Below are 24,741 nucleotides of genomic sequence, written 5' to 3' on the forward strand. Positions count from 1 at the left end.
AACTGCCTTTGAACTGAACTGCTTCTCTAGATTCCAAAATATGTATATGCAATCACTTCAGAGCAGGACTTCTCTACTTTTTGATTTTGATGAGTTTATTTGACATCTATCCTCCATTTGAAATTTGGTTATTGTAATTCTTTATAATCTGCTGCTTCTCCCAGGTAAATCTGAGCAAAAATAATTGTTTTTGTTTCATTATCATTGTGATTTTTATCTCTACTGCTTTTATTGTGCCCGTTGAATATTTAACTATACTATTTTGTATTATTTCATAATTTAGCTTCATAGTTCCTGTTATGACTATTAGATATTTTTCTTCCCTCTAGTTTTTCCATATTCTCACTTACCATATTGTCCCCTAATATCCATGCATTTAGATGCTGCCTTTTTCATAACTCTCAATATCTTCCATTTATTTTTATTATCACATTGATTTTTATTTTTTCTCTTGTTATTAGCAGAACATAACTTTACTGACCCTCTGTTAAATGTTATCCAAAATGTTTTCCATATGCCAAGGGCATATCCTGGTTTACAAATACATGTTCTGGACAGTTAATTTTGGTGCAAATGAAATCCCCCATCATAATTATTTTCTGCTTGTTAATTTGTGTTCGTATTTCTTCCTCTATCTCACTTTCACTGTTTGAAGGTCTATAGACTGCCACTATGAGTGTGATTGATCTTTCATCTGTGTTCACATGAATTTTATATCTGTCTGAATGATGGCTCTGTCACACTTTCTTCAGCAGTTACGTTATCTGTAATAAATACAAGTGATTCAGCTCACCTTTGTCCCTATCTACCTTTACTAAATGTGTTACACTTGTAATGTTTCATTCCCAAGCCTATTTTTTCTGCAGGCCTAATTCAGCAATCCCAACTACATTTGGTTCTTGCAATGTATTATTGTTTCCAATCCCCCTATGTTTATTACAAACAGTGCATCCATTACTATACAGATGGTTTAAATCATCTTTAGCACTGCAATCATCTTTTCACCTTTCTTTCTGTTAATCTGTTTCTTCTCTGGTTATTTATGTGCTCCTTTAGTATTATCTCCTGTGCTCTTCTTTCCTCTTTTGTTTTATAGTTTAGCTTTTCTCATTTCTTGTAGATCCTTCCTTCAGAAAATGTGAAGTTGCTATTTTTTAGAAGAGAGAACAAAAGAACAGTGTTATTTAAATTGAGAAAAATAACAGAAATCTGCAACACAAAGGGACTGGGGGGTGGGATTGGGGGGTTTACTTGTGCGTAAAACCACGGGAAGCTAGCATACGGGTGCAGCAGGTATTTGGGAAGACTAATGGAATGTTGGCCCTTATTTCAAGGGGTTTGAATATAATAGTAGGGAGATCTTACTGCAACAGTACAAGGTGCTGACGAGACCACATTTAGAATATTGCGAGCAGTTTTGGTCCCCGTATCTAAGGAAAGGTGTGCTGGCATTGGAGGAGGTCCAGAGGAGGCTTACAAGAATATCCCTGGGGTGAAGGGCTTGTCACTCAAAGAAAGTTGAGGACTCTGGATCTATGCTCGATGGAGTTCAGAAGAATTTCTGGAATACTGGGTTTAATTCTGGTCTCCCTTCAATAGCAAAGATACCATAAGATACAGGAGCTGAAATTAAGTCATTCCGCCCATGGAGTCTGCTCCACCATTCAATCATGGCTGATAAGTTCCTCAACCCCATTTTCCTGTTTTTTCTATGTGATCCTTGATTCCCATGATATTCAAGAACCTATCTACCTCACTCTTAAGTATACTCAGTGATTTTAAAATCCTCTCTAAAACGTTAGCACTGAGACTAGAAAGGATACTGCCACATATTATAAAGGAGGATCAGACGGGGTTTATTAAGGGCCATAGATCATCCAATAATGTTAGAAGGGCTCTGAATATGATTCAAGCTTGTCATCATGGGAAAGATACCAGGAGTAGTGGTTTCATTAGACGCGGAAAAGGCATTTGATAGGGTCGAATGGTCATATTTGTTTTACACATTGGAGAGGTTTGGCGTTGGACAGCCATGTTTGTTTAACTGTGTTTTCATCTTCAAGATAGTTAAGTATACATTACCATAGCAGCAATATTAGCTTTGAAGCTAACAGTATAACTGCATGGCTTTCTGAACAGTGATAGAATAGGTGGAGTCAGTAGGATGCATTGACTAAAAATAGCATAGTGATAAAACGGTGGTTCACAAAGCAGGTAAAGTCATCAACAACATATCTTGTCCATGTAAGGTTCCACTTTCCAAATCCCAATCTAGAATATGAAAGATATAATTTTTGCTTTTAAGTTCATAATGATTGCACCTTAAAAATAAACAGATGGTTCCCTATTAAGTTATATAGCTGATTGGGTTTTGTCTGATCCACAATCAATCTGGTTGGACATCGAGGCTTCTCAAGTAAAATACCCACTTATTAACCTTTTATTCTCAGACAAGAGGAAAATCATTACAGATCACTGTAAAAACCCTATAATACTGAATACAATCAAGGCTTGGAATATAATGCGGCAAAATGAGGGTAATTCACATAAAACATCCCCCTATGCACCGATAGTGGGAGCATGGGGATTCCAACCGGGGTTAACAGATGCCACTTTTAAACTCTGGAGATCCAGGGGTATCTCATGTCTCGGGGATTTATTTAAGGATGGGGTCCTGATGTCTTTCGGACAGCTGCGTCAGAAATTCGGATTACCCAATGGAGACCTCTTTCGATACTTCCAAATTCGAGATTTTATACAGAAGAAGACTACGTTATTAGATAGTCTTTATAAATCCGATAGAGAATGTAGTGTCCTACGACCAGTGGGGGTATCTTCCGTCAGTAATATTTATCATTTATTACATGATGAAGTATCGGGAGATATGGATAATCTGCTTAAAACATGGGATCAGGATCTGGGACTAGAAATCTCCACAGAAACGTGGAATGATATCTGGGAAAATGCTAGAAGAATTACTATTTGTAACAGAACCCAGGCTATCCAGCTGAAGATACTTCATAGGGCCCATATAGCACCGGTTCGATTGGCAAAATTTAAGGCAGGAGCATCTCCAATGTGTCCTAAATGCAAAATAGAGGTGGGCACTCTTGTACATTGCTTATGGACCTGTCATAAGATCCGTAGATATTGGACTAAGGTAGCAAGTACCCTGACAGAAATTTTAGGAACGGAAATTAAAGTGGACCCTGCATCTCTCCTCTTGGGTTTTCGAACTTTCCCTCCCTGGACACGTATGGGAAGAGACTATTTTCTATTCTTTCTTTCTGTGCAAGGAAAAATATTTTGGTGAACTGGGTGGCTGAGGGCCCCCCTGGACTTTCAAATTGGCACAGACTAATTATGGAATGTATTCCCCTTGACTTCCTTACAAATATGGTGCACCGAAAGACCGAATTATTTTATAAAATATGGCAGCCCTTTTTGAATTACATAAATACAGATATTTCGGCTATCCTAACAAGGGCTTTTATTTAATTGAGATTATTTTCTATTAAAATAAAAAAAAAGTATACTCAGTGACCTTGCTTCCACAGCCTTCTGTGGGAATGAATTCCATAGATTTACCACTCTCTGGCTGAAGAAGTTTCTCCTTATCTCTATCATTTCCTGATTTATCTGATTTAAAAATGAATGAACAATTTTGATACTTGGATTGCTAATGTGTTTTTTTTCCTGGTGCATTGATAAAGTTGTCAGACTTCTGCTGTTTTTTTGTGCTGGCATAAGTTAACTCAGCACAAACTGAACTCTTCTAGTTCTGTACGCTTGATTAGTTTGCCTCATTGCAGTATTTCCTCATTGTCATTACAAACCTGGCTGGTCTGCGACCCCTCGGGGGATGAATCCCGCACGAATACAGGTTTTATTATATCTGATGCTAACACATCCCGAGCATGTAAGAGACTTAAATATACACCCTGGTTAGTTGTAGGTTAGATTAGTAGATAGTTGAGTTTGTTTGTTTTTTTTTCTTTTCGGTTTTTTTTTGTTGTTTTGTTCTTTTTTGTCAAATTTTGGCTATTGTATATTTGAGCTAATTGTATATCAATGTTTATATCTGAGAGTTTTGTTTATTTTTGTAAACTTGAAAAAAGGTTAAATTTCTAATAAAAATATCTATTAAAATAAAAAAAAAGTATACTCAGTGACCTTGCTTCCACAGCTTTCTGTGGGAATGAATTCCATAGATTTACCACTCTCTGGCTGAAGAAGTTTCTCCTTATCTCTGTTCTGAAGGGTCTCCCCTCTACTCTAAGGCTATGCTCTCAGCTCCTAGTCTCTCCTACCAATGGAAATATCTTCCCAACATCTACTCTGTCCAGGCCATTCAGTATTCTGTATGTTTCAAGTAGATCCCCCCCACCCCCAATCCTTCTAAACTCCACTGAATATGAACTTGGAAAGGTCCAGAAAAGATTTTCAAGGATGTTGCCAAGGTTGGAGGATTTGAGTTATAGTGAGAGGCTGAATAGGCCGGGGCTATTTTCCCTGGAGTTTGGAGGCTGAGGGGTGACTTTACAGAGGCTTATAAAATCATAAGAAGCATAGGATAAATAAGCAAGGTCTCTTCCCAAGGTAGGTGAGTCCAAAACTAGAGAGCATAGGTTGAAGGTGAGAAGGGAAAGATTTAAAAGGGTCCTAAGGGGCACCTTTTCATGCAGAGAGTGGTGCGTGTATGGAATGAGCTGCCAGAGGAAGTCGTGAAGGCTGGTACAGTTAGATTATTTAAGAGGCATCTGGATGGTTACATGAATAGGAAGCATTTAGAGGGATATGGGCCTAATGCTGGCAAATAGGTCTAGATCAGTTTAGGATATCTGATTGGCATGGATGAGTTGGACTGAAAGATCTGTTCCTGTACTCTACACAACTGATTCTATGACTCTTGACTGGTTGAAAGCCTTTGCCCTATTTACCCTGGTTGGTGCAAGACAGGTCACACTCTGGTTCACATTATGGAGCGGTATCATCCATGGCTAACCTGGTACCATTCTTGTCTGAGTCAGAAACCTGAGTTCATGTCTGTCTCCAGTACTTGGACATCAAAAAACTCTCCAGTGCAGTACTGAGTGGTTCATTTGAAAGTGGTTGTCAAGGTGAGGTTTTATAGTTGGATTGAGTTAATTTTTGACAGGGAAGTTCTCGTTAGAACAGTATCATAGGCTCTTGAATCAACACAAGTATGCTGCAATTAAGATAGTTATCATTTAATTTTAGATGATTTGAGGGATTCATTTATGTCAGATAGGAGCAGGTTGGTGTTCGTAGACAGTATAATTTTCCAGTATATGGAAAATCAGGATAATTGTAGTGTGGATAATGAGGTTCCATTACATATGCATAGGTCTAACAGCGTTTTGATGATATTTGTATGCATTTGACTCATTTTCATTGAAATGAATAACCACTGATTTACCAGGATGCTAGTCATGCGATCATGTTGTTGATTTCTAGGCAGAACATGCAAGTATAATTCAGCTCCTCGATTTTGTATCCCTTGTTTTCTTGACACTTATTTGGGCTGTGTTCCCACGGGATGGTCTTGCTGCTCTGGGACAGTGGATCCAAAACAAACTGATTGAGGTGAGAATGTTCCCTTGTTTTCTGTGAATGTAGATTTTTAGATTAGCTTTATCTGCAAAAGAACAGTAACTCCTCTCTACAGATGAAAATCATAATTTGTTCAAAATGTAGCAGTTCCTTTTGTATTCCTGTCTCTTCAACACATCGACTCATGCTGGACTACAATTCATGATGGCTCTGATTTTGGTAGTTTGCTATCATTTCCTGATTTATCTGATTTAAAAATGAATGAACAATTTTGATACTTGGATTGCTAATGTGTTTTTTTTTCCTGGTGCATTGATAAAGTTGTCAGACTTCTGCTGTTTTTTTGTGCTGGCATAAGTTAACTCAGCACAAACTGAACTCTTCTAGTTCTGTACGCTTGATTAGTTTGCCAGGTGCAGTATTTCCTCATTGTCATGTTGGCAACATTGTTTCTTTTATAAAGTATTAAGATAAGCGTTAAATGTTTTATTAAAATTAGCTGTCATCATATTCTCTGACTAACCATGCCATTTGTAAAATCTTCAGTATTACACTGAGACTGTCTTTAATGTTTTCTCGAGTAGGGCATCCGGTCCTGCTTCAAACCATATTTTTCACTTTGATAGGCAGATAGTATAATTTCAATATAGTAAGGAATGTAATGTTTCAACAGTTTAGTAATGCAAACAAAATCAGTTTCCTGCTTTCCTGAAACCATTCTTTGTGCTGATGGCTCAGCCTCTTCCCAGTTTTACGGATTCCTTGCCTCCGCTATTACTACCAACCCACAACCTGAACTGGTCTTATTGTTGGGAATTATTTCCAGTTCTGCCCTGCTAGTTGACCTTAACTTCATCTTAATTCTGTGCCTGGTCCTTTGAAAACAATTTGCTTCTCAAGTGTTTGAATTAAAATGTTGAATTATTTTGAGGTACATTTTACTTTGAATGTCCTTTGTCTTTTACATTTAAAACAAAACTTATTTCAGTGTAATAACATTTTAAATGACCCCGATGCTCCTAACAATTAAAATGATTTGGAGATGCCGGTGTTGGACTGGGGTATACAAAGTTAAAAATCACACAACATCAGGTTCTAGTCCAACAGGTTTCACCCGATGAAGGAGCGTCGCTCCGAAAGCTAGTGTGCTTCCCATTAAACCTGTTGGACTATAACCTGGTGTTGTGTGATTTTTAACAATTAAAATGTTATTCTTTCTCTGTTGCCATTGTTAAATAGGGGACCATGTTGAAAGCAAAGAGAGGGGACTGATGGGAGCATCGAGAGAAATTCTGAAAGGATTACAGAATGGGTGCAGATGGCTTCATGCAATATCACCTGAGACACAAGTTGGATAAGAATAGAGAGGCACTGGAGGGGCTTAGTGTGAATATCGATGCTAACACTTGCAGAGTATTGAAACTGATTATGCTGTAGAGGTAACTATTGTTTTAGGAGGCATGAATCAGTATCGGAAGCAATGCTGGCAGTGACATAAAAAAGAATTAACAGTGACAAGCTAACTTGTCATATAGAAAAGCAACCACTCAGGACTATAAACTACATTTCCTAAACCTGCCACTATTAGGTGAAACTTGCAGACCTTTTTAACGTGGCACGTTATTTCCTACCTGAAAGGAAGCAGGGAAACAACAAAAACAGAAATTAAATAGCAAACAAGGGGAAAAAAATTTCAGTAAAATTATAACAGAATGCAAAAGGAGACAAAGAAATAGACAAATGTATTTTAAACAAAAGAGACATGGTGACATCTGACGTATTGTGATCAATATCATGGGAAATGTATTCTTGTGATCTGTCACCCTGTGACATTTTATTTAAGTAATGGAAAATACTGTCTGTTCAGTTTAAGAGAATTGATATGCATGATGAAGAGAACTCGGTTAACTAAACCACCTCAAGTTATGTTATTGGTACATTGATTCTTAGGGCTGGTTCTTTGAAGTGTGTGTAAACTGTAAGCAATCCAGTCTTTGTTACTTCTGAGTCTTACATAAAACACTTGGTAATACTTTTGCAATTTAATGCTTTACTCTGCTTTTATTTGAAATTTAACACTAGAGTAATAGCAGCAGTTACACGATCGGGACATCTTTTAATTGAATGCACCCTTATGAAAGATAATGGATTTACAAGTTGTAGTACAACTTTGGAGTCCACAGCCAGCATATTGTGTTTTATTGTGCATACATCTAACACCCTATAAAACAGCAGCATTTCTTGAGATGAAACCTGGCATTCTATACCTTACTTTCTGGGAGGCTCTGTAACCAAATGCAGGTAGCAGTCAAATGAGATGAACAACAAAATGACAGCAGATGAACTGATAACACACATTGAAATAAATCTTACAGCCATTATACAGACATGACTGCGGGATGACATAGATTGGACCTGAATATTGAAGGATACGAGAAAGTTTAGGAAGCTAGAGTAATGTGGAGGTTTGGTTCTGTTTAGCTAATGATGGTATTAGCACTTCAGAAATGGATGACCTTTGTTCAGGCAATCAAGATATAGAAGCAGTTTTGGAGAAATTAGAAACAAATCATTTGTGGTGTACAGTCCTTTTAATTGAAATAACATAGCAATGTGGAATATAAAGGAAAACATAGTGGGTATAGATTAGATTTTAGATTAGATTAGATTACATTACATTACAGTGTGGAAACAGGCCCTTCGGCCCAACAAGTCCACACCGACCCGCCGAAGCGCAACCCACCCATACCCCTACATTTACCCCTTACCTAACACTACGGGAAATTTAGCATGGCCAGTTCATCTAACCTGCACATCTTTGCGACTTGTGGGAGGAAACCGGAGCACCCGGAGGAAACCCACACAGATACGGGGAGAACGTGCAAACTCCACACAGTCAGTCGCCTGAGTCGGGAATTGAACCCGGGTCTCTGGCGCTGTGAGGCAGCAGTGCTTGCCACTGTGCCGCCCTTATTTGTCAAATGTACAGGAGTAATTATAGGAGATTCTAATCTATGTATAGACTGGAAAAGTCAGAAGGGCAAAGGTGATCAAATGAAGAGTTTATAGAATGTTTTTGAAATAGTGTCTTGAAAGTGCACTTTTTGGAATCAGCTAAACAAGTAGCTATATTAGACATGGTACTCGGCCATGAAATGAAATGAATTAGTGGCCTCATAGTGAATGCACCTCTAGGTGACAGTGATCAGAAGATGATTGATATTTAAATTTGGTTTGAGGGAGAGAACAGTGTCCAAAATTAGAATTTTAAACTTAGATGAGGGCATAAAAGGATAACTAACTAAAGTGAACAGGTAAATTAGCTGAAGGGATGCGTCAATAGAGATGCGATGGTGCACATGTTTCAGATTCAGTACATTCAATAAGAAAGAAAAATTCTAAGGGGGAAGACATCACTCAATGGTTAACTTAAAAACTTAAAGATAGTATGAAATTTAAGGAAAATAACATAATTATGCAAAGATGAGTTGTGGGGAGTAGATTGGATAGAATATATTCATCAAAGAATGACTAAAAATGTTAAGAAGGATGTTAGAGCATGAGTGAAAGTTAACTAGACATAGGAAAACAGATTTATATACATTTTAATAAAGAGGTAACGAAGTGAGCAGTCGTTCAAGAAAGTGGGAAATTAATAATGGAAGATAAGGAGATGGATTAATTGAATAGGTATTTTCCATCTTTGTGGAAGATACAAGTAATCCCAGAAATAACTGTAAATCAGGGAATAAATGGAGCTTAAGAAAATTACAATCACCAGTGAAATTGTTGGAGCTACAAGCTGTTAAGTCCTTGATTCCTGGCCGACTTCATCTTAAGGTCTTAAAATAAGTGCCAGTGAGATGGTTAATGTTTTGGTTTCAATTTTCCAGAATTCCCTAGATTCTGGGAACCACTCCATTTGTTTGGAAAATAGGATTTTGTTTGTTAAAAGGGCAGGACATTAGCAAAAAGCAAACTACAGACTAGTTAGCTTAATATCCGTCATAAGGAAGATATTATTAAGGCTGTCATAGAAAAGTTCAAGGTAATCAGGCATAGTCAGTATTGTCTTGTGGCCAACTTAATGGAATTCTACGAAAAATAATGTGCTTTGGATGAGGGGAACTGGTTGACTTATTGTACTTTGGTAAGGTGCCATATCAAAAGTTATTATGGAAAATAAAATAGAGGTTACATTTTGGCATAGTTAGGAAATTCCTTCCTGTTAGCTAGACAAAATAGACAAAAATAAATCTTTTACTGGTTGTCAAGATGCAGGACTCAGTGTTGGGCTTCAATTGTTTACAATTTGCATAAATGACTAGGATCAGAATTGCTGAAAATGTGTTGCTGGAAAAACGCAGCAGGTCAGGCACCATCCAAGGAACAGGAGAATCGACGTTTCGGGCATAAGCCCTTATTCCTGAAGAAGGGCTTATGCCCGAAACGTCGATTCTCCTGTTCCATGGATGTTGCCTGATCTGCTGCGCTTTTCCAGCCACACATTTTCAGCTCTGATCTCCAGCATCTGCAGTCCTCACTTTCTCCTCAGAGGTACAGTTGCCAAATTCGCTGATGACACAAAGATAGTTGGGAAAGCAGCTTGTGAAAATGACGAGTCTATAAGGGATATAGATAGTTTGTGTACAAAAATGCGGCACATGAACCATAATATGGGAAAATGTGAAGTTGTCCACTTTGGTAGGAAGAACAAAAGAGAAGCAGGTTATCTAAATGATCAGAGTGCAGAGTTCTGAGATGCATGAATCACAAAAGATTACTATGTGTTAGTTAAGAAAGCTAGTAGAATCAAAAATAGAATTTGCTGGAAAGGGTCAGCATGTCTGGCAACATCTGGGGAGAGAAATCAGAGTTAATTTTTCAGGTCAAGTGACCCTTCCTCAATTTGAGGAAGATAAGGTGGGCGGTGCAGAGGTAAGAAGTAAACAATAGGTGGGTATATTGCGCAAAGAGAGAGAAGAGCAGTTGGACAGACAAAGGAATGGACAATGATCTGAGTAGGAGGATGAATAACTATTAATGGGGACTGTTAGTGACTAATAATGGATTGTGTGTAATACCAGACTATGTGATGACAAGTCCTAGTGTGTGGTGGTTGGGATAAGGACATAGGAGAGCTGAAGCCCTAAAGTTATTGAACTCGATATTGAGTCTGGAATGCTGCAGGGTCCCCAAGCAGGAAATGAGGTGCTGTTATTCCAACTTGTGCTGAGCTTCACTGGAACACCACAGCAAGCCTGAGACAGAGATATTGGCCAGGGAGCAGAGTGGGGTGTTGAAGTGGTGAGCACTAAGTCAAGGGTCTTTTTTGCAAACAGAACACAAGTGTTCTGTGAAGCAGTCACCCAGTCTGCGTTTTGTTTCTCGAATGTAGAGGAGACCGTATTGTGAGCAGTAAAAGCATTAGATTAGATTGTGTGAAGTGCAGATAAAGTGCTGCTTCATCTGGAAGGTGTCTTTGGGCACCTGGTTACTGGGAAGGGTGAAGGTAAATGGGAAGGTGTTATACTTTCTGCAGTTGCAGGGGAAGGTGCCGTGAGGCTGTGGGGGATGATGTTGGCAGTGAAGGAAGAGTGAAAGAAGACCATGGTGTCCCAGAGGGAATCGTACCTGTGGAGGCTGGCGGGGGGGGGGGGGGGGTGTTGGAGAGCTGCGGAGGCAAAGAGATTATGTGTCTGGTGGTGGCATCTTGTTAGAGTTAGCAGAAATGGGTCTGATATCCTCTGGATGTGGATGAAATGAGATGGTACGCAAGGACAAAGGGGGCCCTATCATTGTTGTGAGAGGGAAGACAGTGCTGAGGGCTGATGTGTGGGAGATGGGTCGGACCAGGCTGAGGTCTCTGTTAACTACTGTGCTGGGGAATCCTTGGTTGAGGAAGAAGGTGGGCATTTCAGAGACTCCCTTCGCAAAGTTGGCATCATCACAACAAATGCGATGGAGATGGAGGAACTGGGAGAATTGAATAGAGTATTTACAGGAAGGAGGGTGTGAGGATGTATAGCCCAAGTAACCGTGGTGTTGGTGGGTTTATAGTAGATATTGGGGCCAGTTTATCCCCAGACATGGAAACAGATGTTGAGGAAATTAAGGGAGGAGTCAGAGATAGACCAGGTGACGGTGAGAATGGGGTGGAAATTGGAAGCTAAATCAATAAACTTTTCCAATTCCAGATGTGGGAGGGAGGTAGTGCTGATGATATCATCAATATACCAGAGAAAGAGTTGTGGGTGGGTGCCGGGATAGGACTGGAACAAGGAATATTCCACATACCCTACGAAGAGACAGGCATAATTGGGTGCCCATGTGCATACCCATGGCCACCCATTTGACCTGAAGAGAATGAGAGCAGTTAAAAGAGACGTTGTTCAGGTTGACGATGAGTTTGGCCAGGCAGAGGAGGGTGGTATTGGATGGGGATGGTTCAGGCCTTTGTTCCAGAAAGAAGCACAGAGCCCAGAGACCATCCTGGTGGGGGGGTATGGACATTTATAGAGATTGCACATCCATGGTAAAGACAGCTAGAGCTCTCAAACTGGAAATTCTGAAACTGGTGTAAAGCATCAGAGTAATCATGGATGTAAGTGGGCAGGAACTGGATTGGGAAGAAAAGACTGAGTCTAACAGAATGTTATCTTTTAATGTGAGAGAAGTTGAATACAAAAGTGAGAGAGATTATGCTTCAATTGTATAGGGCATCGCTGAGACCACACCAAGAATACTGTGTACAATATTGCTTTCCTTAATTAAGGAAGGATATAAATGTATTGGAAACAGTCCATGAAGGTCTTTACTGGTCTAATACCAGGAAAGGGTAGGATGTTTTATGAAAAAAGCTAAGCTTATATCTTCTCGAGTTTAGAAGAGTAAGAGTAAACATACAAGATGATGAGGGGTCTTGATACAATGTAAGTGGAAAGGATGTTTCTTCTTGTAGGATAACCTAGAACTGTTTAATAGCAAATGGTTACACAACTGAGGCAGATGACTGGAAATTTTCCACAAATGGGTTTGAGTGTCTTTGAAACTCTGTTCCTCAAAAGGCCATGAGCATTTTTACAATGGTGGCAGATGGTTTGTTTTTTATGTAAGCAAGGTGGTGAAAGGTTATCGAGGATAGATAGAAATATAGATCTGTCAGATCGACCATGATATTGTTAAATGGTGAAGTGGGATTGATAGGCTGCTCCTAATTAGTATGTTTGTACACAGGCATTTCCAACTTTTGACTTTGTTGCTAAATATTTACTCTTGACTCTGAAAGTATATTTTAAAGCTACAATAAAGTGAGATCAGAGGACATGCAAAATAATTCTGTTGAATGGAATTATCTACTTTGATTTGTATATTAGAATTGAAGAATTGGTCAATGTTATCAATCACCAATAACATTAATACGTGTATTTTGCACAGTACATGTTTGACAGACCATATAGCCGGAAACTAGAGATCGAGGCTGATGAGGTTGGATTACGACTTGCAGCTAAGGTAACTTATAGTCTCCAAAGCTATCTGATTTTTGGTTTGCAATCATGTATTGAACAGTACAAAGTTTCATGTATTGCCAGTTGTAGAGAATATATTTACCAAGTATTTTGCTCACCATTCTTTACAGAAGACCTGGTGAAAACATGCTTTTATTGTGTAATTAAAAATTACTGTCTTCAGTTTTCTTTATGGTCCATTGGAATTGGACTGATTCACAGAATAAAATACTGATGCTGAAACTAACATTTTTATCTCTATAATTTTTACCTTTTTTATTAAAGAATTTGTGTTTCAAATTCAGAGATTAATATTTTGTATAGAATGTAATTTCTTTAAATATGGAGCTGCTGCTGATCAGTAATTTTGTATTTTAAATAACGCTAATGGCATTGACTAGTGGAGAGATGCATCATGTCAGATGCTTTTTGTTACTTCTTTCAGAGATCCATTGTTCACAAATGACCTTCACCGGGCCACAATTACCAAAATGAGTTCATTCTTGGAGACCACATAATTGAGTCTGATCGTCATTATCCACTAGACAGATCAAATTTTCAATTTTTATATATTTTAATTTTTATACTTTTTTAAAAAGAGTTGTAGAGTCATACAGACCCTTTCAGTCCAATTAGTCCACATTCACTGTTCCCAAATTAAATTAGTCCCACCTTCCTGCATTTGATCCATAGCTCTCCAAACCTTTCCATTTCCTGTGCTTATCCAAACATGTTTTAAGCATAATTGTACCGGCATCCACCACTTCATCCACACACTAACCACTTCATGTAAAACAAAAGTTGCCCCTTGCAGCCTTTTTAAATCTTTGTCCTGCCACCTGAAAAATAAGCCCCCTAGTCTTGAACTCCCCCAACCAAGGGAAAATACCTTTGCAATTCACCATATCCCCCTAATGATTTTACAGTGTCTCTTGAGGGTCATCCCTCAACCTCCTACGCTCTAGTGAAAAATGTTCCAGCCTACTTTTATAAGTCAAACCCTCCATTCCCACCAATATCTTGGTAAATATTTTATGAACCCTCGCCAGGTGAATAGTATCCTTCCCATAACAGAGTGAGCAGAGCTGCACACAGTACTCCAAAAGAGGCCTCACTAATGTACTGTACAATCTCAATATGAGGTAAAGGGACAGCTGAAGAATCGGACGCCTTCAGAAATGAGATAATGAGAGTCCAGAGACCAGATATTCCTGTTAGGATGAAAGGAAAAGCTGGTAGGTGTAGGGAATACTGGATGACTGGAGAAATTGAGGGTTTGGTTACAAAAAAGGAAGCATATGTCAGATACAGACAGGAGAGTATAAAGGTAGTAGGAGTATACTTAAGAGGGAAGTCAGGAGTGCAAAAAGGGGACCTGAGATAGCTTTGGCAAATAGGGTTAATGAGAATCCAAAGGGCTTTTATGTTAAGGACAAAAGGGTAACTAGGGAGCGAATAGGACCCCTCAAAGATCAGCCCCAGCCTATTCAGCCTGTCCCTATAGCTCAAATCCTCCAACCCTGGCAACATCCTTATAAATCTTTTCTGAACACTTTCAAGTTTCACAACATCCTTCCAATAGGAAAGAGACCAGAATTGCACTCAATATTCAAAAAGTGGCCGAACTAATGTCCTGTTCAGCTGCAACATGACCTTCCAACTCCTATACTTAATACTCTGACCAATAAAGGAAACCATGCCAAATGCCTTCTTCACTATCCTATCTACCTGCGACTCTACTTTCAAGGAACTATGAACCTGCACTCCAAGGTCTCTTTGTTCAGCAACACTCCCTAGGACCTTACCATTAAGTGTATAAGTCCTGCTCTGATTTGTTTTTCAAGATAGCAGCACCTCACAGATATCTAAATTAAACTCCATCTGCCACTCCTCAACCCACTGGCCTATCTGATCAAGATCCCATTGTAATCTGAGCTAACCTTCTTCACTATCCATGGCACTTCTAATTTTGGCAAATAGGGTTAATGAGAATCCAAAGGGTTTTTATGTGAAGGACAAAAGGGTAACTAGGGAGCGAATAGGGCCCCTCAAAGATCAGCCCCAGCCTATTCAGCCTGTCCCTATAGCTCAAATCCTCCAACCCTGGCAACATCCTTATAAATCTTTCTGAACACTTTCAAGTTTCACAACATCCTTCCAATAGGAAAGAGACCAGAATTGCACTCAATATTCAAAAAGTGGCCGAACTAATGTCCTGTTCAGCTGCAACATGACCTTCCAACTCCTATACTTAATACTCTGACCAATAAAGGAAACCATGCTAAATGCCTTCTTCACTATCCTATCTACCTGCGACTCTACTTTCAAGGAACTATGAACCTGCACTCCAAGGTCTCTTTATTAGTCACTATTGAGTGTTAGATTTAGCAAGTCATGGTGCAGCTGTATAGGACATTGGTTGGGCCACTTTTGGAATACTGTGCGCAATTCTGGTCTCCGTGCTATGGGAAGGATGTTGTATAACTTGAAATAGTTCAGGCAAGATTTACAAGGATGTTGTCACATTTGAGCTATTGGGAAAGGCTAAATAGACTGTGGCTAGTTTCCCTGGAGCGTCGGAGGCTGATGGGTAATCTTAGACATGGTTTACAATATCTTGAGGAGTTTGGATAGAGTGAATAGCCAAGGTCTTTTCTCTGGGGTGGGGGAGTCCAAAACTAGAGGGCCTGGGTTTAAGGTGTGCGGGAAGATTTAAAAAGAACTAAGGAAGCAACGTTTTCATGCAGGTGGTGGAGGCTTATACAATTATAACATTTAAAAGGTAACTGGATGGGTACAGTGCAAGATAGTCGAGGATGACATATCCTCTGGGGTGGCACGGTGGCTCAGTGGTTAGCACTTCTGCCTCAAAGTGCCAAGGACCCGCATTCAATTCCTATCTCGGGTGACTGTCTGTGTGGAGATTACACATTCTCCTGTCTGCGTGGGTTTCCTCCGGGTGCTCCGGTTTCCTCCCACAATCCAAGGATGTGCAGGTCTGGTGAATTGGCCATGCTAAATTTCCCATAGTGTTAGGTGCATTAGTAAATATAGGGTAGGGGAATGGGTCTGGTGGGTTACTCTTCAGAGGGTCGATGTGGACCTGGTGGGCTGAAGGGCCTGTTTTCATACTGTAAGGAATCTAGTCTAATATCCCTCCCAGATCATCTCAACGCCTTCTATGCTCACTTTAAGCAGAATTTTGGTGGAAAGGTAACACCTATTCCGACAAGTCCTGATGAACCTATCCCAGTAGTCACTGCATCAGAGGTCAGATCAGTTTTCCTTCATGTGAATCCAAGGAAACCGATGGGACCAGACAGAATACTAGGCCGTGCACTCAGAGCATGCGCAGATCAAGTAGCAGAGGTCATCTTGGACATCTTCAACATCCCTCTGCAGAAGACCACTGTCCCTGTCTGTTTCAAGAGAGCCAACATCATCCCTGTGCCTAAGAAGGCTCATGCAGCATGTCTCAATGACTACCACCTAGTGGCCCTAACTTCAGTGTCATGAAAAGGATTCTGGGTAATCCAAGATGGAAGATGGGAAAAATTTCTGGCTGTAACAGCTGCTCCTTTTTTGAGGTATTTTAGGTGTTAGAGGTGATTTCCTCGAATTCCAGGAGCAGCAATTACTGTTTTATATGTTGCATTGTTTTGGAACTTTGGAGAAAAAAGGTCAAAACAACAGCACCTTTAAAAGGGAAGCACATTGTGAGGTCAGTGCAGTGGGGGGGGGGGGGAGGGAGAGAGAGAGAGAGACAGACCCACACTGACACAGCAGTGAACCTGCACAGTTATTGCCTTTGCTGTTTGAATTCATGTATCATTGGGCATCGGAGTGCGAATGGGAAAATTAACAAACAGTGAAATTCACAACTGATCTTGGAGGAACCTGTTTGGGAGAGGTCACAGCACAGAAACAGATAAGTTGATATTTTAAGCGTGGCTTCACAGTAAGTCTGCAGGAGTGAGTAGAGTGGGTTCTTTCTTGATTACATGTTTTATTGGGTATGTCTCTTGATTAAACAAGTATGAATTTAACCTGGAGCAGGGTTTTGTAGAGGCATAAGACAGTGCTAGTTTCTGGTCTGTAGATTGAAAGAAGCAAAAATGGCCTTCAGGAGAGTGATATGCTCCTCATGTCAGATGTGGGAGTTGAGGGAGAGTGTATGGGTTACTGAGGATAATATCTGCAATAAATGCCGTTGGTTGCGAATCCTATCAGATCGAATGGATCGGTTAGAGAGACACTTAGAGGCAATGACGAATTTACAAGAACAAGGCGATGTGATGGATGGCAGCGAATGGGAAGGGGGAAAGTCGCAGATACAATCACATAGATGGGTTAACTCCAGGAAAGGTAAGAGAGGTAGACAGTTAGTGCAGGAGTCTTCTGTGGCTATCCCCATTTCAAAAATGTATGCTGTTTTGGAAATTGTAGGGGGTGATGGATTCTCAGGGGAACAAAGCACGAACAGCCAAGGGTCTGGTATTGAGACTGGCTCAAATGCAATGAGGGGTACGTCTGCTTCCAAGAGATAGATTGTGTTAGGGCACTCTCTCGTCCGAGATACAGACAGATGTTTCTGTGGCCAGCAGCGAAAAATCAGAATGGTGTGTTACTTCCCTGGTGCCAGGATCGAGGATGTCTCAGAGAGGGTGCAGAATGTTCTCACAGGGGAGAGGGGCCAGCAGGGGGTCATTGTCCACCTTGGAACCAACGACATTGGAAGGGAAAAGGTTGAGACTCTGAAGGGAGATTATAGAGAGTTAGACTGGAATTTAGTAAGGAGGCCTTTGAGAATAGTAATATCTGGATTACTCCCGGTGCTATGTGCTAGTGAGGGCAGGAATAGAAGGATAGCGCAAATGAATGCACGGCTGAGAAGTGGTGTATGGGAGAAGGATTCACATTTTTGGATGATTGGAAACTCTTTTGGGGTAGGTGTGACCTGTACAAGAAGGACAGATTGCACCTAAATTGGAAGGGGACTAATATACTGGCAGGAAGATTTGCTGGAGCTGCTCAGGAGGATTTAAACTAGTAAGGTGTGAGTGGTTGGGGAGGGATCAATCTGAGACTGGTACAGTTGAGAACAGAAGTGAGTCAAACAGTCAGGGCAGGTAGGGTCAAAGGAGAGAACAAGGTAGGACTGATGAATTAAACTGCATTTATTTCAATGCAAGAGGCCTAACAGGGAAGGAAATTGAACCCAGGGCATGGTTATGAACATGGGACTGGGATATCATAGCAATTACAGAAATATGGTTCAGGGATGGACAGGACTGGCAGCTTAATGTTCCAGGATGCAAATGCTACAGGAAGGACAGAAAGGGACAGAAAGAGGAGGGGGAGTGGCATTTTTGTTAAGGGATAGCATTACAGCTGTACTGAGGAAGGATATTCCCGAAATACGTCCAGGGAAGTTATTTGGGTTGAACTGAGAAATAAGAAAGGGATGATCACCTTATTGGGATTGTAATTTAAACACCCAAATAGTCGGAGGGAAATTGAAAAACAAATTTGTCAGGAGATCACAGTTATCTGTAAGAATAATAGGGTAGTTATGGTAAGGAATTTTAACTTCCAAACATAGACTGGGACTGCCATAGTGTTAAGGGTTTAGATGGAGAGGAATTTGTTAAGTGTGTACAAGAAAATTTTCTGATTCAGTATGTGGACCTACTACAGAAGATGCAAATATTGACCTTCTCATGGGAAATAAGGCAGGGCAGGTGACTGAGGCAGTAGGAGTATACTTAAGAGGGAAATCAGGAGGGCAAAAAGGGGACATGAGATAGTTTTGACAAATACGATTAAGGAGAATCCAAAGGGTAACTGGTGTACCCTTGACCCCTGTGGGAAGCTAGGGAAGTGATTGCTGGGCCTCTTACTGAAATATTTGTATCATCGATAGTCACAGGTGAGGTGCCAGAAGACTGGAGGTTGACTAATGTGGTGCCACTGTTTAAAAACATTGGTAAGGACAAGCCAGGGAACTATGGACCAGTGAGCCTGACGTCAGTGGTGGGCAAGTTGTTGGAGGGCATCCCGAGAGACAGGATGTACCTGTATTTGGAAAGGCAAGAACTGATTATGGATAATCAATATGGCTTTGTATGTGGGAATTCATGTCTTACAAACTTGATTGAGTTTTTTGAAGGAGGACTGATTAGGGCAGAGCGATAGATGTGATCTATATGGACTTCAGTAAGGCTTTCGACAAGGTTCCGCGTGGGAGACTGGTTAGCAAATTTAGATCTCATGGAATACAGGGATAACTAGCCAATTGGATACAGAACTGGCTCAAAGATAGAAGAACAGAGGGTGGTTGTGGAGGATTGTTTTTCAGACTGGAGACCTGTGACCAGTGGAGTGCCACAAGGATCAGTGCTGGGTCCTCTACTTTTTGTCATTTACATAAATGATTTGGATGTGAGTATAAGAGGTACAGTTAGTAAGTTTGCAGATGTCACCAAAATTGGAGGTGTAGTGGACAGCGAAGGAGGTTACCTCAGATTACTGCCAGATCTTGATCAGATGGGCCAATGCGCTCAGAAGTGGCAGAAGGAGTTTAATTTAGATAAATGTGAGGTGCTGCATTTGGGAAAGCAAATCTTACCATTAAGTGTATATGTCCTGCTAAGGTCCGAACAAAGAGACCTTGGAGTGCAGGTTCATAGCTTCTTGAAAGTAGAGACACAGGTAGATAGGATTGCAAAGAAGGCGTTTGGTATGCTTTCCTTTATTGGTCAGAGTATTGAGTACAGGAGTTTGGGAGGTCATGTTGAGGCTGTACAGGACATTGGTTAGGCCACTTTTGGAATATTGCGTGCAATTCTGGTCTCCTTCCTATCAGAAAGATCTTGTGAAACTTGAAATCAGAAAAGATTTACAAGGATTTTGCCAGTATTGGAAGATTTGAACTGTAGGGAGAGGTTGAATAGGCTAGGGCTGGTTTGCCTGGAGCGTCAGAGGTGACCTTATAGAGGTTTATAAAATCATGAGGGGCATGGATAGGATAAATAGACAAAGTCAGGGAGTCCAGAACTTGAGGGCATAGGTTTAGGGTGAGAGGGAAAAGGTATAAAAGAGACCTAAAGGGCAACTTTTTCACGCAGAGGGTAGTACGTGTATGGAGTGACCTGCCAGAGGAAGTGGCGGAGGCTGGTACAACTGCAACATTTAAAAGGCATGTGGCTGGGAATATGAACAGGAAGGGTTTGGAGGGATATGGGCCAGGTGCTGGCAGGTGGGACTAGATTGGGTTGGGATATCTGATCGGCATGGCCAAGTGGGACCGAAGCGTTTCTTTCCGTGCTGTACATCTCTATGACTCTAGTTCCAATCATCAATCGGTGCTAAATTAATTGATTGTAGTCAGTTGGTAGCATGTTGGAAATTGTGGTTTGAGTATGGGGTTAAAAGCAGCAATAGTTTCTTCATCCAATTGTTACCCAGTGAATGTGGTTGAGAATTTGATCTCAGCCCTCTTGTGGGCAGTGGTAGTGTCTTTATCCTTGGACTAGGTGGTCAGGATTCAAGTCTCACCTGTTCCAGAGGTGTGTAATAATGTCTTTGACAGGTTGATATTGAGAAACAGGTTGAAGGCTTTTGGAGGCCCTCTTCTGGCACAGTGGTCAAGGGGTCAAGTCCCACCTGCTCCAGAGGTGTTTGATGACATCAGGTTGATTAGAAAAATAGGTTAAAACAAAAACGGTGAACTAAGAGTTGGTGAATCTTGCAGCTGCTCCTGGGTCATAGGCTTTCTTATGGGTTATATTATCAGAAACATAATATTTTTCATTTTAAATCATTTTTGTGGAACATTTACAGTCTAAAAAATGTTTAAAAAGTGAAGGAGGAGAGACTTTTTTTTACTATTAGGTCTCTTTTATATCTTTCCCCTCTCACCTTAAATCTATGCCCTCTAGTTCTGGACTCGCCCACCCCAGGGAAAAGACTTTGTCTATTTATCCTATCCATGCCCCTCATAATTTTGTAAACCTCTATAAGGTCACCCCTCAGCCTCCGACGCTCCAGGGAAAACAGCCCCACCCTGCTCAGCCTCTCCCTATAGCTCAAATCCTCCAACCCTGGCAACATCCTTGTAAATCTTTTCTGAACCCTTTCAAGTTTCACAACATCTTTCCGATAGGAAGGAGACCAGGTGGCTTCAGGTAATTTTTTTTATCTTTGCTAGCTGTAAGATTGAATGACATTTTCTTTTTGTAGAATTACAGACCATAGAATCTTTCTAAGGCTTTAACTTAAATTATATATCTAAACTATGTTCAGAACTAACATTATAAAGGTCTGCACTGTTGATAACAAATGTTATTTCCATTTTTTAATCAGTTCATGATCTTACCAAAGTGTGTAAACGTAAATCATGGGCAAGAGACCACATTTGACCTTTGGGTCTTTTATATTCTTTGCCACTTTTTATTTCTTCTAGCATTATGCTAAATTTTACTCGTGTGTCTGAGGTATTGCAGCTGCTGTTACTTTCAATTATAATATGATCCAACAGCAGTGAATCCTTTCAGGTTTAATTAGAGAAGGCTTAATAGTGTAAAATGTTACAACTGAGATAGCCAGACAATGAGGGCTGGAAAATTGAGTCTAGTCTCAATACGCTGTTAGCATTTATTTTTACACAGTGCCATACAATGAATGTCGAGCACCTTCATCAAATTGCCTGTCTTTTATATGTATTTATGAGCACAGGTGAGCACCTAATTAGTGTCACCATGTGAACGCAATTAATACTTAATTCATAGCAGGAGATGCAATGGCTTGGTGGTGGTGTCTCTGTCCCTAGACCAGGAGGCCTAGCCTTAAGTTCCACCTGCAGCAGAGGAGTGTAATAACATCTGTGAACTGGTTGATTAACAAATGTCTAGCAGGAGGCGCAAAGGCTCTTTTGATTCAGTAATAGTGACCTTTGGGCCATCAGGCTGGGGATCAAGTTCCATCTGCTCTATAGCTGTGTGACACTTCTAAACAAGTTGGTTATAATCTATAGCATGAGGTGCACTGGAGTGGGTATGGAGGCACATACAAAGAGAAGTGAAGGAGGATGTGAGCAGCCAATCACATTCACTACTCCCTTCAATTTTGTTTGGGAATGGAAGGTTGTCAGCAATCTTACGCATTGATGTCTGCTTTAAGGCCTCATCTTGCTGAAGCTGATAGGGCACCCCTAGTGCCAGCCACTAAAGGTTGGGTGTCCTCATCGTGGAAGAGACTGCAGAAGGAGAGTTCGTAATTGGGTACCGTGTGGTACCAAGGTAGACAATGTTGAATGATTTGTTAATTTCAGCATTGACTATTTCCATATTCACCAGTGACGTCTACCCACCAGATCCTGACTGACTCCTCCAAGATCCACATTCTGAGGTTTCATCCATTGTTGCTGCAGTCCCATTGGAGCACATGGCCTACTGATTGGCTAGCAACTCGAGGAGATGGGATCTTTGAATGCAAAAGCACACAAGTTCCTTTAACCAGACAGCTAACTGTTGACTTTAATCTGTCTGATTGGTATACAATTGTGTTGAGACTTTTGAAAATGACCTTAGCAGGGTTGCCCTCAACATGTTGGCGAGTGAATGGAACTACTCCTCCAGCCATTAGTTTCAGTCCAACATACAAATTGATGTGACAACTGTGAAATCCAGTACAAATCAGTCAAGTTATAACATTCTTACATAAATGTGCTTTTTATAAAACATAATTGCAAAAGGCTGACAAACCAAATTTATTGTGATTAATCAAATATGTATTAATTTTAAGCTTTATTTCACAAATATTTTTCATTATTTTAGGCATGTATTGATGTGAGAGCAAGCAGTGTATATTGGCAACAATTGGAATTGATGAAGATTGTTTCTGGAACATTTCAAATTCCTGAATGGTTTTCCACACACCCCTCAAATGATCATCGAGTTGAACGCCTGGAAAAGCTAATACCCGAGGTAAATAAGAGCCTGCATTCTTCTAGAGAACTGTAGAGCTAGGAGGGTAATCAATTAAATGTTAAATCTTTCTGTCTTATTGACATATCTGTGACCTAGAAAGTGTTTGTCAGGCATCCATACTCTGATTTTTTTTAAACTGTTAACATTGTTGAAGTTCAGGTAACATGATTAATACTTGGCAGGTTTAGATTTGATCCTAAACTTAGAAAGCCTTCAGTTTCAGAGAGAATTTCTATCTCTACTCTGCTGCTTGACCTTACCCTGTTGAAGTTAAGATTGCAAGGCTAATTTTCAGGTTTTCCACCTGGTCCTCTGAGTTGATAAATTTAAAAATAATGGCGTAGTAATAAAATTAATTTCGTATTAGAAGACCACTCAGGGTTACGAAGCTGAAAGTTCCACCTTAAGTTATAATAATTACCAGTCAACTTCCTGTAAACCCAGTGTCGGAATCTGTGAAAGAGCACAATGCTATGGTATGTTGTCAGTTGCTATTGTGTAAATGGATAGGGTTGGTACATTCATGTGCAACTGACTTTCGTTCACACGGAACTGGGAGCCAAGTGTGTAGGATTTCTACAATGTCTTCTCTTCCTCTTTCCTGTTTTGATGTATATATTTAATAAGGATTGTTGACGTTCACTGATGAGCTGTGGTACATTACATCAACAAGCAGGTCGTAATTATATTGCAGTTATTACAGAATAAATGTACCAAACTGTTTTGCAGAGGAATTACAAACGAAGCGTGATTCAGAGATAGATTCATGCAACATGGAAGAGGCCTTTCAACCCATCCAATCTGTGTTGACCTATATATTAATCCCACTTTCCAGCACAGCCAGGAATATTATGACATTTCAAATGTCTTTTTTTGAAGTTGAGGTTTCCCCCCTCTCCTACCCTTTAGTCTGTGCATGCCAGATTCCCACCATCCTCTGGATAAAAAACATTTTTTATTTACAAATCCCCTCTAAACCACCTGCCTTTCACCTTAAAATTATGCCCCCTTGTTATTGGCCTTTCAACTAAAAGGAATATCTGCTTCTTCATCCTGTCCAAGACTCTCATTGTCTGAAAACCTTAATAAAGTCCCCTTCAGCCTTCTCTGCTCTTTTAACAAAACAATGTGAGCCTATCCAGCCTCTCTATATAACCCGGGCAATGTCCTGATGATCATCTCTGTACCCTTTCCAGTGCAATCTTTCCAATAGTGGTGAACCAGAACTGTCACAGTACTCCAACAGTGGCCTAACCAAAGGTTTTTACAGCTCCAACATAACTTCCCTGCTGTTACAATCTTTGCCATGACTGATAAAGACATGTGGCCTGTATACCTTCTCAACCACCCTATTAATTTTACTGCTGCCATCAATGGTCTGTGAATTTGCACCCTAAGATTCCTCTGCTCCTTTGAGCTTCCCAGTGTCCTGCCATTCATTGAATACTCCCTTGTCTTGTTACTACTTCTACAATGCATCACCTGTCAATTTTCAGAGTTAAATTCCATCTGCCATTGAGCTGCCCATCTGATCAACCTATTGATATCTAAGACCTTTTTCAACCACTCAACCAATCTCATCCGCAAGCTTATAATCCTCATCATATTCTCATCTAGATTGTTTATATTTATCACTCACAGTAGGGATCCAACACTGATCCCTATGGTAT

At 40.3% G+C, this 24,741-nt stretch overlaps 1 protein-coding gene across 6 annotated transcripts in view; it reads left to right on the plus strand.

Annotated features, from left to right (window-relative positions):
* The window catches only part of oma1 (OMA1 zinc metallopeptidase), a 73,122-nt gene that overhangs the window by 28,843 nt on the left and 19,538 nt on the right, over nt 1–24,741 (plus strand). For 5 of the 6 annotated variants that reach the window (XM_043699295.1, XM_043699298.1, XM_043699296.1 and 2 more), the window contains 3 exons: nt 5,479–5,607; nt 13,012–13,086; nt 22,919–23,068. In XM_043699295.1, the coding sequence (XP_043555230.1) occupies nt 5,479–5,607; nt 13,012–13,086; nt 22,919–23,068 (354 nt within the window). The remainder of the gene's footprint in view (nt 1–5,478; nt 5,608–13,011; nt 13,087–22,918; nt 23,069–24,741) is intronic. The other variant, XM_043699294.1, reaches the window with a different exon arrangement.

The sequence above is a fragment of the Chiloscyllium plagiosum genome, chromosome 11 (genome assembly GCF_004010195.1).
Source record: "Chiloscyllium plagiosum isolate BGI_BamShark_2017 chromosome 11, ASM401019v2, whole genome shotgun sequence".
In the NCBI taxonomy this organism is placed as follows: domain Eukaryota; kingdom Metazoa; phylum Chordata; class Chondrichthyes; order Orectolobiformes; family Hemiscylliidae; genus Chiloscyllium; species Chiloscyllium plagiosum.